The 14,347-nt window shown below is 41.0% G+C and overlaps 1 protein-coding gene across 3 annotated transcripts in view; it reads right to left on the bottom strand.

The window, feature by feature from the left end:
• Positions 1-1,362: 1,362 nt before the first annotated feature.
• Positions 1,363-14,347, bottom strand: part of GEMIN6 (gem nuclear organelle associated protein 6) — a 39,671-nt gene continuing 26,686 nt past the window's right edge. The window contains exons 2-5 of one of the 3 annotated variants that reach the window (XM_065929412.1): positions 5,166-5,344; positions 4,821-4,941; positions 4,463-4,606; positions 1,363-2,014 (exon numbers count right to left, since the gene is read on the bottom strand). In XM_065929412.1, coding sequence (XP_065785484.1) covers positions 1,639-2,014; positions 4,463-4,587 — 501 coding nt within the window. In that variant the 5' untranslated portion in view covers positions 4,588-4,606; positions 4,821-4,941; positions 5,166-5,344 and the 3' untranslated portion in view covers positions 1,363-1,638. Of the gene's footprint in view, positions 2,015-4,462; positions 4,607-4,820; positions 5,345-14,347 lie in introns of all 3 variants that reach the window. The other 2 variants (XM_065929413.1, XM_065929411.1) reach the window with 2 other exon arrangements.

A 14,347-nucleotide genomic window follows, 5' to 3' on the forward strand; every position in this document is an offset into this window, starting at 1 on the left:
CTAAATAGTGGTTTTTTGCATTGCTCGACAACTTGAGTAGGCCTTTTATAACGTCTCTCACCTGTTACAATACTTTGTAGACTACATATAATTGCTGTTCCAGCACACTGCATCACTGCGCTGTCCCTTCCATAGCTGGGAGCAGAAGCTCAAGGGTACTGCGATTATTCTGTCATTGCACAGACCTGAACCAAACTCTTCCAGGTAACTGGCCATGTCCAATTCCAATTCATATCCTAAGTTAATATCCCTAAAGCCTGTAATTGTTTAGGGGTGGTGGGTTAGGGGTATGCTTGTCCTTTGTAGGTAGTTCAGATCCTTGTGTTGTGTCTATGTTCACCAGCCATCCCCCTGCAGTCAAGTCAGATGAGCCACGGGCATAGGACTGCTCTATAAACTGCTAAGAGACTGAGTTTAACAGGATATCATCAATGCAATAAAAGACAGAAACCATCTTTCATGGGCAGTCAACTGCCACAGGGCTCCACACGCTAGTGGACGGCCATCCTGAGATTCCTCCTGACCCCCCACAACTTTTCATTCCCCGTCCTTACATCTCAGTGGTCACAGGAGTACCCTTAGCCTCCTGGCTGTTTTGTGAATTGTTGGGCTACAAGCCTTGTGGATGTCCAGCCTTAGGACCAGAAAGAGCCCAGAGACTGCAACAAAGACATTAACAGCTTATTGGACACAGGGATCTTACATGTCCGAAGCAAGGTCCTAGAGCAACACCTCCACTGTGTGTGGCGGATAGTGGGCATAACCTGGCGGCAGCCCTCACCCAGCAGGGAGGAGGCTACCATTTATTCAAGAATTGATGTCCGGTTGCCTCATCAGTTACCAGGGAAACCAGCAGCTGAGACCGGTCCCTTACAGCCCCTCAGCAGCCAGAATACTAGTCACACTTACCTTTTTCCTCAAATATATTAGCCAGTGTTCACTTTTAAGACTTTGAGAGTTACAAGGCTTATGTGTTAAGATTTTACCAAAACTTTCAAGTTTCAACCAAAAAGGCATATATTTTAATTCAGAAGCTGTTTCATCATTACACTAAAAAAAAATTTTTTTAATAGACATTTTTTAAAAAGACACATCTAGGGACTTCCCTAGTGGTCCAGTGGTTAAGATTCCACACTTCCAATGCAGGGGTGAGAGTTCAATCCCTGGGTGGGGAACTACGATCCCACACATCATGAAACCACCAAAAAAAAAAAATCTATGCCTGTGGTGATAGTTGCACAACACTGTAAATACATCAAAAGTCACTGAACTGTGCAAGGAAAGCTAGTGAATTGTATGGTATGTTAACTACAACTCAATAAAAATTAAAAAAAAAAAAAAGACACATCTAGTTAGAATAAGCAGTGTTAACAAGACTATGATTTTACCATAGCATTTTATATTGAATCTAACATGTTGCATCTTTTCCAAATACATTTCTTGCCTAATAGAAATGGAGGTGTATTCCCATCAAAAGAAGAGATTCTTGTAATTCTGCTGTCCCCAAGTTAATTTTGTTTGAGATGTCATCCTTGCCCAGTTCACTTATTAGTACCGATAATCCCCATCTAAAATAACAAAGAACTTTCAAAAATACAAAATCTTATTTCAGTCAGTGCATCCATAGTTCTTAGCCTCTCATTGGGAAGCTTCAAGATATCCTTGAATAAGATCCTGAACACGCGACAAAATAATCTCATTAGAACTGTTGCAATTTTCTGGACCATACGGTGGGTCTATGGTCAAGACCCCAGCCACACAAAGAGTCTTTCGTGAATCTCTCTGTTCAGTGATGGGGATGTGATTCTTCTCCAGCCATTTCTTCAGGCTGTTCTTCCTCTTTTCCAGATCCTCAGGGCTGTATGCTTTGCAGTCTCCAGACATGAACAAATGCATCAGCTTCTCTCTCACGCTATGGTCCCCTTCATTCACAATTTCAACAGTCTGTACAGCATGTCCCATAATTCCAGTCACAGATATGCTGCCATCTTCAAGGAAGTTCACGAGGACAATACTTTGAAGAAAAAGTAAGTTCAGAGCACAGTTGCAAAAGAAAAACCTAAAGGCCCATAAAACTAGGGAAGCAATGAAATGAGAGCATCAACCCCATCAGGTCACTAGAATAATAGGGAATATTCTCTCCGTTTTAAATTAATATTCTCACCACCAAATGTTTTCACTTGTTCCATCTGAATTCTCTGAGGGTCCTAAACATCTAAACCTTTTGTTCAGCTAATCATTGTGGGATGTAGTTAAAGCATTACTTTAAAAGTTATGAATGTTTCAATATGTATTAGGAAAGAAGAGAGGGTACAGATTTAACTTTTAGAGTTAGGAAACAACTGAATAACTCCCCTTCAGAGCAGACCAAAGAAAATAACACAGCACAAAATTAATGAAACAGAAAACAAAAGAGTCAAGTCAGTAAGAGGATCATCAAAGCCAAAAGCTGGTTCTTTGAAAAGTGTATATAAATTTCAGAAAACTCAGGCAAGACTAATAAAAAGAGAAAGAAGGCACACATAAATAGTATTAGGAATAAGGTAGCAAAAATTAATGGTATAAAATATTAAAAACATTTAAACCAGTAATTTTGACACTTAGAAAACTTCCTAGAAAATATGTATTTCTACTACTGACTCAAAAAGAGAGACAGAATGTAAATAGTCCTATAACCTTTAAAAAAAAAAACCTGAAATAACCAGTTTAAAATCTTCCCATGATGGGGGTGGCGGTTGGGGGGTGGAGCTGGCAGGGGTTGAGAGGGGGAAAGGCCCAGACAATTTTACCACAAAATTCTATAAAATTTTCAAGAATCAAACATTTCCAATCCAACCAATCCAATTCTCCTAAGGACTATAAAAGGGAGATTATGCCATAACTCATTTAATGAGGCTAATATAACCTTGATACCAAAAGCAGAGGACAGGATTAAAAAATAAAATTATAAGCTAATCTCATTTATGAATACAAATGCAAAAATCCTAACTAAAATATAATATATATGATATGATATGATCCAATGTGACATGATAGAATTTCATTTCTGTGGTACTGTCCCTAAAAACCTATAATCCCAGTCTATGAGAAAACATCATACAGACCCAAATTGAGAGATATTCTATTAAATACCTCACCAAAACTCTTCAAAAGTGTCAGGATGATGAAAAACAATTTAAAAAGGACTGAGAAACTGTCACATATCAGAGGAGACTAAGGAGACATGGTGATTAAATGTAGTGTGGGACCTTGGATTGAATTCTAGAGCAGAAAATCCTTGGCTTGGAATCCAGAAAAAGGCCATCAGTGGAAAAACTGATAAAATCCAAATGACTGTAGTTTACTTAGTGAAAATTTTTAGTTCTGACAAGTGTTTGACAGTTGTGTAACCTGTTAGTATTAGGGGAGTTAAATACACAGGTTCTCTCTGTACTTTCCTTGCAATTTTTCTGTAAATCTAAAATCACTCCAAAATAAAGTGTGAGTGTATCACTACTTTAAAGTAACCTTGCAAAAAATAATTCTGATCCTAATCAAACCTCTAAATATGAATACCAGTTTATAAGAAATGCAAACGATAAAAGAACATGTTAAACTACACCATGATAATGCAATGAGCTAAATTCAGAGTGTGTTCAATTCGAAGACAAATGACTCCATTTCTTCAACAAAAAATAACATGGAAAACCAAAAAGAAAGTACCAAGTTACAGATTAAGATTCGTAAGAGACATATCAAAAAGTTGATAGGACAACATTAAAAACATACTTTGGAAACAATCAGGAAAACCTGAACTCAAACTAGGAATTAGCTAATATTAAAGTTACTATTACTTTTGTTAGGTGGTTATAAAGGTACGTGGTTACATTTATGAAAGAGTCCTAATCTGCTAAGAGATCTATTTAAGGATTTATGAACAAAAGTTAGTAACAGGCTTTAAAATATTTGGAAGGCAGAATAAGATTAGTGTTTATTATTATTACTCTCTTCACAATTGTGTATATTTGAAATTTTCCAATAAAATGTAATTAAAAGGAGTGTCCCATTTCTACAAACTGGGCTGGTCTGACAGAAATCTATAGTTTGACAGTATTTAGGCTCAAAGGAAATTAAGTACTTATATGAGAATAATCAGCTTTTCATGTATCTATCTGCTTTCTTAGTAGGGATAGGGCTTCCTTGGTGGCTCAGACAGTAAAGCGTCTGCCTGCAATGTGGGAGACCTGGGTTCAGTCCCTGGGTCAGGAAGCTCTCCTGGAGAAGGAAATGGCAACCCACTCCAGTACTCTTGCCTGGAGAATTCCATGGACTGAGGAGCCTGGTAGGCTACAGTCCATGGGGTTGCAAAGAGTCAGACATGACTGAGTGACTTCACTTTTCTTTTTTTCTCTTTTCTTTAATATGGATATAACATATAGGCAGTGCAAAGGGGTGATTTCAGGGAAGCAGGACTGGTACTCACTTGGCAGAGACTGGGTCTGTGGTTAAAACCCATCCTTTGTACTCCTTGTCACTGGCTGTTACGCTGACCGCTTTGTAAGTGTAATCTTGCAATTCTAAGGGGCCTTTCTTCATCCATTCATTCATGGCTGCCAGCTGGCTAGATCTAAAACAACCACCAGTTAGGATTAATATATATGTCCCCCCGAAGGAAATGTCTTACCCCTAATCTCCATTCTAGAGGTAGAGTACACCAGAGATTTGCATCACGTTCCATATCAGAAAAAGTTAAATTTTACTATTCAGTCTGAAAGCCACGGGACCACGAGTTGCCGCGGGGACGCGTCTGGAGGAATTCATCTGGCACACTTGTATCTCACCTCCCAATCTCAATTCCAGACCGCCTTGACGTTGGCTTCGACTAGTCCGCAGATGCTCCAACCCTTTAACTCAGCTCTCCTTCCATCAAAGGAGCTCACTCCACACCACTATTAACCAAAACTGAAAAAAGAAAACTCCTCTGTTATCCACCCAGTCCCTCTCAGTCCCTCTAGGTTTTCGCTAGATCCGGAGAGGCCCCGGATATGTGACAATTTCATCTTAAAACTCGCTCAGAGATGCGTAAACGAAGCGACAGCAACCGAGACCCGCAGCCGCATGATACTCAGAACTGTACTCAAAACAGGTAATACTTAACGTGTAATCCTAACAAATGAGAAAAATACCAGTTAAAACTCCTAGCAGCGCTCGATTCTCTGCAACCACGCTGAGAGGAAGGAATCACTAGAGCTGAACCCGCCCGAGCCCAGCGTGCTTTGCTCCATGTCGTCACTTCCTTCCCCCAGAATTCTCTGTTTTGTAGTCCGTGGCTTTGTCACACCTCGAAGTCTGAGAGTCCGGAGACCTGGGATGATAAAAGCAGAGTGCAGAGTGTGGGCAGGGGATAAGATTTTTCCTGTAATAATAATAAGCTTCTTTGTTCACTAGGGTCCCCCCATTCACTGCCATTACTGATGGACATTTTAAAATAAAAATCTTAAGAAGAAAGACTTGTGCCACCTCCTCCTCTGGAATAAAAATGGAATTCCAATTTTGCCATGAATCAATCCTTCGTGTAAATCCTAAAACTCTAGAAGTGTGAGGTGACATTGCCTTGGGGAAGAGAAACAGAACCAATGTATTTCTTGTTTGCCCTGTGGTAAGGCAGTTGAGGCAGTTAAGATGCCTAATCTTGAGATGTGCCAAAGCCTTTGACTGTGTGGATCACAATAAACTGTGGAAAATTCTGAAAGAGACGGGAATACCAGACCACCTGGCCTGCCTCTTGAGAAATCTGTATGCAGGTCAGGAAGCAACAGTTAGAACTGGACATGGAACAACACACTGGTTTCAAATAGGAAGAGGACGTCAAGGCTGTATATTGTCACCCTGCTTATTTAACCTATATGCAGAGTACATCATGAGAAATTCTGGGCTGGAGGAAGCACAAGCTGGAATCAAGATTGCCGGGAGAAATATCAATAACCTCAGATATGCAGATGACACCACCCTTATGGCAGAGAGTAAAGAACTAAAGAGCCTCTTGATGAAAGTGAAAGAGGAGAGTGAAAAAGTTGGCTTAAAGCTCAACATTAAAAAAAAACTAAGATCATGGCATCTGGTCCTATCACTTCATGGGAAATAGATGGGGAAACAGTGGAAACAGTGACTGACTGTATTTCTCTGGGCTTCAAAATCACTGCGGATGGTGACCGAAGCCATGAAATTAAAAGGCGCTTGCTCCTTGGAAGGAAAGTTATGACCAACCTAGAGAGCATATTAAAAAGCAGAGACATTACTTTGCCAACGAAGGTCCATCTAGTCAATGCAATGGTTTTTCCAGTATCATGTATGGATGTGAGAGTTGGACTGTGAAGAAAGCTGGGTGCCAAAGAATTGATGCTTTAGAACTGTGGTGTTGGAGAAGACTCTTGAGAGTCCCTTGGACTGCAAGGAGATCCAACCAGTCCATCCTAAAGGAGATCAGTCCTGGGTGTTCATTGGAGGGACTGATGTTGAAGCTGAAACTCCAATATTTTGGCCACCTGACGCCAAGAGCTGATTCATTTGAAAAGACCCTGAGTCTCGGAAAAGATTGAGGGCAGGAGGAGAAGGGGACAACAGAGGATGAGATGGTTAGATGGCATCACCGATGCAATGGACATGGGTTTGGGTGGACTCCGGGAGTTGGTGACAGGGAGGCCTGGTGTGCTGCAGCTCATGGGGTTGCAAAGAGTCAGACATGACTGAGCGACTGAACTGAACTGAGGGGGTACAGAAGCTGGAAAGAAAAGCCCTGGATAGGGCTGAATTAATGCCCACATGTTAAAGTGCAAGGGACTTGCTTCCATCACAAATCTGTGGTCATGTACTTAGTTGGCTTCTGGCATGGTCCAGAATTTTTCCAGACTATGATCCTGAAAAATGGTGCAAGGTGGTAAATTTTGAGTTCCTGCAAATCTGCAAATACAGATTTTAAAAAACTGAGTTAGAGGACTGTCAAACAATACAGGAAACACCAAAAGTTAACCAGTTTTCCCCTCACAACTTGGATTTGAGTTCCATATAATCCTTGAAGTGTATTGTTTCTAATGTCATCATTTCAAGTAATCCTTACCCAAACCTTCACTCACTGAATGACTGACTTATGATATTAAGGTGGCTTTTGTAGATAAGATTTTGCCATCTAATCTACAAAATCTAATCTAACCTCTAAGTCCTTTATAAATCTACAAAGAACTAACATAAATAGCAATTATTATTGTAATGTGAAGGAAAATATTTGAATTCATAAAAACTCAGCCCAAAAGAGATATTTGTGACAATGCGTCATTTGCATTTTAAGCCTATCTATATTGCAGAATGAAAGACTTTGGCCTCTGTTTTATATACATGAAATTCTACAGGTAGTTGCTAGCCTCAAGCTTACCCCTCAAGTTAGCCCCTTAAAGCCATGAGTGAGACAGGGCCACTTCCCTCCCTTCTCTCCCCTCTCCCTTTAGTCTCCTAACTAAAGGCTCATTATCAGATTTGCTGATACAAATCACTGACTTCTAGCAAACTGAACCCAGCCCATTACCTACACAAGTTCTCAGACAGGCCCTCTCTATCTTGTCCTCACTGAGTTCAGAGGGTGTGGCCTTTCCTTTCCCTGGTCAACTCTTATCCTTGTTCTCCCTGGAGCCTCTCATTCCCAGTTGAGATCCCGTCTCTCACATTCTCTGCTCCTTTGGCTGTGCCACATGGCACATGGGACCTTACTTCCTTGGCCAGGGATTAAACCCATGCCCTCTGCACTGGAAACTTGGCAGTCTTAACCACTGGACCACCAGGGAGGTCCCTAAATTTTGTCTTTTAATTTGAAAGCCTTCAGATAGGTTTTCTCTCTTCTTTACTAGTTTCCACCACTTTTACTATTTTACACACTTGGCTGATTCATATGTTTAACATTTCTTGCCTGATTCCTATAGGAAGTTTGAGTTTTTGACTCTGGAATAGTCCCTACTGATAAATGAATAAATTAGCAGAGTACATTATACCTTAATCTCTTGCGAGTTTGGTGAGGATCAGTCTCAATGTGTCTAGTCAACTGTTGGGCCAGTTAAAGGCCAGAACCAGGACGGTGGGTAGCAATGTCAAGGAAATGCCAGTTGCAGAGTTTCTAGTTGGATCTCCATACAGACTTCTCCAGGTGATTTCAAGAGTTCATTGTCACCGTGACCCCTTTTCAACTGTGCGCTCTGATACCATTTTATAGCTTGTTGTTATTCACATTTATATTTTGGCAGTTACTGTAGGTTGGTTCATTTAACAAACCTTTCCCAAAACCTCTAATGAGGCTTGAAAGCTAAAAATCTTCAGCTTCCCATGATGGTAAAAGTGACCACAGGAATACTTCTGGCCAGTGAGACATACACGTAAGTACCTAAGACAGCTGTCCCTTCCAAAATAAAACAGAAAATTCTCCTAAGGAGGAGAAAACCTTTTTGATCCTTTAATCATTTCTCCTCCAGCCCACTGGATGTGCAGTAGTCACTTGCACCAAGGAGATAAATATAAGAGCTACATGCCACACAGAAAGATAAAAGAAAGAAAAAGATCCACAGCAAACCTGAACTACCTACCTTTCTATTTATTTTATTTGGGACAAATAAACTCCTTTCTGTTTAAACAACTGTTTCAAGTGTTTCCACCCCAACAAAATCCTTATCTAGTTTATCTCCCTAATAAAATCCCCAAAGGAGAAAGCCTGTTTTATCTTTATATTCTCAGTACCTTGTTCAATGCCTGCATATAACAGGCACTCAGCATAGATTTGTTTAGTCAATTAATACATTTGCTGTTCTTTGGGGAAATCTGGGAAAAAACAGAAAACCATAATTTAAGCAAAGAGTTACTTACTTCATAAGGGACCAAGATAAACTAAGAACAGAAAAAGCAAATTGACAGGTCAAATTTTAAATTGGCAAAGCAGGTAACAAAGGGACCTTTGCTTTTTTCAAGAAAGTAATTTAACAGGTAACAAAGGGACCTTTGCTTTTTTCAAGAAAGTAATTTAAATCTGCTCCACTGAAGACTACGGTGTATTACTATCCTTACTAATCGTAGCAGTAGTAATAATAAAAATGCTATTAACTCAATCTTAATGAACATATAAACCATTATCCTTTACAGCTAACGAAGCTGAGGCACAAAAGCCCAAGGCCACAGAACTAGTTAGTGACAGAGGTAGGATACAAACCAGGCAGTCAGGTCAAAGCCTGTCCTCTTAACCACTGCATCATACTAATTAAATAATAGGGAATAACTCAAGTATAATGTGTCACCTAAAAGTCTATTTTTAGCTAGTGAGAAACATGCTTTTCAAAGTAAGTGTTCTAAAACACCAGTTTCCCATTGTGCTCCAGTTGGCTGACTGGACACCCAAAGTACTAAGTTAATGTGCTTAACCCACGTGTTCTAGCAAACTAAACTCTCCCAGCAAATTCTGTCTCCAAGGGTAACTGCAAGAAGGATATACTCAGTCAAATATAATATTTTGGAAGTTACGATTTTATCCTTAAAGCAGGCAAAACCATAAGAAGCCCCATTCCTACAGCTGCTGCTTACTCTCAGTGTAGCTCATGAACAGTGGCAGCAGCGTAGATGCAAGCGGCTCAATGATGTGGAAAAGCTGATCTTCAGAGGAATTATACCTTATGGAGGGCAACTAAAGAGAGGCTATGCAGTAACTAACCTCTCCCTCAAACAACCTAGTCTTTTCTTTTTTTCTATCCAGTGAATTTATCCTCTTGTCCTCCAATTATTTTCAGAAGGTTTATGTGTGTGTGGAAGGGAGGCCTCTTTCTTCCCTATTTTGTGGCAAATTATAGGCCCATATTCGAGCTTCCTAATAAAAAAGGATAAAATATAGCACTGATCACACAGGGAAAGATATCGTCTCTGGTATAAAAAACCAACAAAAAGAATTGTGTACAAGGGAAAACCATTCAAGAGTCTATGCTATTCAGTACATCATTGTTTTGAAACGTCAGTAACATCTTAAAGTCTTTTTTCTTTCTTTAATAATTAAATAAAAACATTTACAAGGCACTGGGATTCCCAGTATAGCTACTTCCCCTATTTTATTTGTGAGCTGTCTATATTATTCACTGAGATGTTTAAAAAAATATTTTTTTCTTTTCAAAAATGCTGTCTAATTTAATTGGTAAATTCATTACATATAAGAGAGCCAGTATGTTTAAAATGTACATCATGGAGTCAGAAGATGGTGCAGGAATAGGATGGGGAGACCACTTTCTCCCCCACAAATTCATCGAAAGATCATTTGAACGCTGAGCAAATACCACAAAACAACTTCTGAACGCTGGTGGAGGACACCAGGCACCCAGAAAGGCAACTCATTGTCTTCAAAAGGAGGTAGGACAAAATATAAAAGATAAAAAGAGAGACAAAAGAGTTAGGGATAGATCACCAGCCCAGGTGGGATGCATGAGACAAGTGCTCGAGCCTGGTGCACTGGGAAGACCCAGAGGAGTCGGGTGGAGAGGAAGGGGGGAGGGGGGATCGGGATGGGGAATACGTGTAACTCTATGGCTGATTCATGTCAATGTATGACAAAACCCACTGAAATGTTGTGAAGTAATTAGCCTCCAACTAATAAAAAAAATAAAATTAAAAAAAAAAAAAAAAAAGAGTTAGGGACAGATACCCGTCCTGGGGAGGGAGGCTTAAAAGAGGAGAAGTTTCCAAACACCAGGAAACCTTCTCACTGGCGGGTCTGTAGGGAGTTGTCGAATCTCAGAGGGCAACATAACTGGGAGGAAAAAATAAATAAAACCCACAGATTACGCGCCTATCTCCAACTGCCAGGGGAGAAGTAGCCCGGACGCGCACATCCAGCCACCAGCAAGCTGGGGCTGAACCGGGAGGCACAGGCTGCACTACTTAGGACAGGCCTAACTGCCTTGAGGGCAATCTGAGGGAGCTAATGTGAGATAGCAACCCAAACTGTGGGATAGCCAGAGAGTGGGGGAAAAAAGAGGAAAGACAGAGAACTTTCCTGCAAAAAGCTCTAACCTAAGGCACTGCCTTCTCTTGTGTTGTTGGAAGAAGGTGTTTGCTATGACCAGTGTGCTCTCTTGGCAAAAACTCTATTAGGCTTTGCCCTGCTTCATTCTGTACTCAAAGGTCAAATTTGCCTGTTACTCCAGGTGTTTTTTTACTTCTTACTTTTGCTTTCCAGTCCCCTATAATGAAAAGGACGCCTTTTTTGGGTGTTAGTTCTAAAAGGTCTTATAGGTCTTCATAGAACCATTCAACTTCAGCTTCTTCAGCATTACTGGTTGGGGCATAGACTTGTATTACCGTGATACTGAATGGTTTGCCTTGGAAATGAACAGAGATCATTCTGTCATTTTGGAGATTGCATCCAAGTAACTGCATTTCAGACTCTAGTTGACCATGATGGCTACTCCATTTCTTCTAAGGGATTCCTGCCCATAGTAGTAGATATAATGGTCATCTGAGTTAAATTCACCCATTCCAGTTCATTTTAGTTAGCTGATTCCTAGAATGTCGAAATTCACTCTTGACATCTCCTGTTTGACAACTTCCAATTTGCCTTGATTCATGGACCTAACATTCCAGGTTCCTACTCAGTATTGCTCTTTACAGCATCAGACCTTGCTTCTATCACCAGTCACATCAACAACTGGGTATTTGAAATCAGACTGATTATATTCTTTGCAGCCAAAGATGGAGAAGCTCTATACAGTCAGCAAAAACAAGACTGGGAGCTGACTGTGGCTCAGATCATGAACTCCTTATTGCCAAATTCAGACTTAAATTGAAGAAAGTAGGGAAAACCACTAGACCATTCAGGTATGACCTAAATCAAATGCCTTATGACTATACAGTAGAAGTGAGAAATAGACTTAAGGGACTAGATCTGATAGCAGAGAGCCTGATGAACTATGGATGGAGGTTCGTGACATTGTAGAGGAGACAGGGATCAAGACCATCCCTACGGAAAAGAAATGCAAAAAGGCAAAATGGTTGCCTGAGAAGGCCTTACAAATAGCTGTGAAAAGAAGAGAAGTGAAAAGGAAAGATATTCCCATCTGAATGCAGAGTTCCAAAGAACAGCAAGGAGAGATAAGAAAGCCTTCCTCAGCAACCAATGCAAAGAAATAGAGGAAAACAACAGAATGGGAAAGACTAGAGACCTCTTCAAGAAAATTAGAGGTACCAAGGGAACATTTCATGCAAAGATCAGTTTGATAAAGGACAGAAACGGTATGGACCTAACAGAAGCAGAAGGTATCAAGAAAAGGTGGCAAGAATACACAGGAGAACTGTACAAAAAGATCTTCATGACCCAGATAATCACGATGCTGTGATCACTCACTTAGAGCCAGACATCCTGGAATGTGAAGTCAAGTGGGCCTTAGAAAGCATTACTACGAACAAAGCTAGTGGAGGTGATGGAATTCCAGTTGAGCTATTTCAAATCCTGAAAGATGATGCTGTGAAAGTTGTGCACTCATATGCCAGCAAATTTGGAAAACTCAGCAGTGGCCACAGGACTGGAAAAAGTCAGTTTTCATTCTAATTTCAAAGAAAGGCAATCCCAAAGAATGCTCAAACTACCGCGCAATTGCACTCATCTCACACGCTAGTAAAGTAATGATCAAAATTCTCCAAGCCAGGCTTCAGCAATACGTGAACTGTGAACTTCCAGATGTTCAAGCTGGTTTTAGAAAAGGCGGAGGAACCGGAGACCAAATTGCCAACATCTGCTGGATCATCAAAAAAGCAAGAGAGTTCCAGAAAAAAACATCTATTTCTGCTTTATTGACTATGTCAAAGTCTTTCACTGTGTGGGTCACAATAAACTGTGGAAAATTCTGAAAGAGATGGGAATACCAGACCACCTGACTCACCTCTTGAGAAATCTGTATGCAGGTCAGGAAGCAACAGTTAGAACTGGACATGGAACAACACACTGGTTCCAAATAGGAAGAGGACGTCAAGGCTGTATATTGTCACCCTGCTTATTTAACTTATAATGCAGAGTACATCATGAGAAACACTGGGCTAGAAGAAGCACAAGTTGGAATCCAGATTGCTGGCAGAAATATCAATAACCTCAAATATGCAGATAACACCACCCTTATGGCAGAAAGTGAAGAGGAACTAAAAAGTCTCTTAATGAAAGTGAAAGAGGAGAGTGAAAAAGTTGGCTTAAAGCTCAACATTCAGAAAACTAAGATCACGGCATCTGGTCCCATCACTTCATGGCAAATAGATGGGGAGACAGTGGAAACAGTGTCAGATTTTATTTTGAGGGGCTCCAAAATCACTGCAGATGGTGACTGAAGCCATGAAATTAAAAGACACTTACTCCTTGGAAGGAAAGTTATCACCAACCTCGATAGCATATTATGGAGAAGGCAATGGCAACCCACTCCAGTACTGTTGCCTGAAAATTCCCATGGATGGAGGAGCCTGGTAGGCTGCAGTCCATGGGGTCGTGAAGAGTCAGACACGACTGAGTGACTTCACTTTCACTTTCATGCATTGGAGAAGGACATGGCAACCCACTCCAGCATTCTTGCCTGGAGAATCCAGGGACGGGGGAGCCAGCTGGGCTGCCGTATATGGGGTCACACAGAGTCGGACATGACTGAAGTGACTTAGCAGCAGCAGATAACATATTAAAAAGGAGAGAGACATTACTTTGCCAACAAAGGTCCATCTAGTCAAGGCTATGGTTTCTCCAGTGGTCATGTATAGATGTGAGAGTTGGACTGTGAAGAAAGCTGAGCGTCGAAAATTGATGCTTTTCAACTGTGGTGTTGGAGAAGACTCTTCAGAGTCCCTTGGACTACAAGGAGATCCAGCCAGATCTCCTAAAGGAGATCAGTCCTGAGTGTTCATTGGAAGGACTGATGCTGAAGCTGAAACTCCAATACTTTGGCCACCTCGTGCAAAGAGTTGACTCATTGGAAAAGACCCTGATGCTGGGAGGGATTGGGGGCATGAGGAGAAGGGGATGACAGAGGATGAGATGGCTGGATGGCATCACCGACTCGATGGATATGAGTTTGATTAAACTCCAGGAGTTGTGATGGACAGGGAGTCCTGGTGTGCTGTGATTCATGGGGTCGCAAAGAGTCGGACACGTTTGAGCGACTGAACTGAACTGAAGGCACTGCCAGTGGAGAAGGTAATGGCACCCCACTCCAGTACTCTTGCCTGGAAAATCCCATGGGTGGAGGCACCTGGTAGGCTGCAAACCATGGGGTCATGAAGAGTTGGAAACGACTGAGCAACTTCACTTTCCCTTTCACTTCCCCTTTTTACT

Source organism: Muntiacus reevesi, chromosome 3, assembly GCF_963930625.1.
Source record: "Muntiacus reevesi chromosome 3, mMunRee1.1, whole genome shotgun sequence".
Lineage (NCBI taxonomy): Eukaryota > Metazoa > Chordata > Mammalia > Artiodactyla > Cervidae > Muntiacus > Muntiacus reevesi.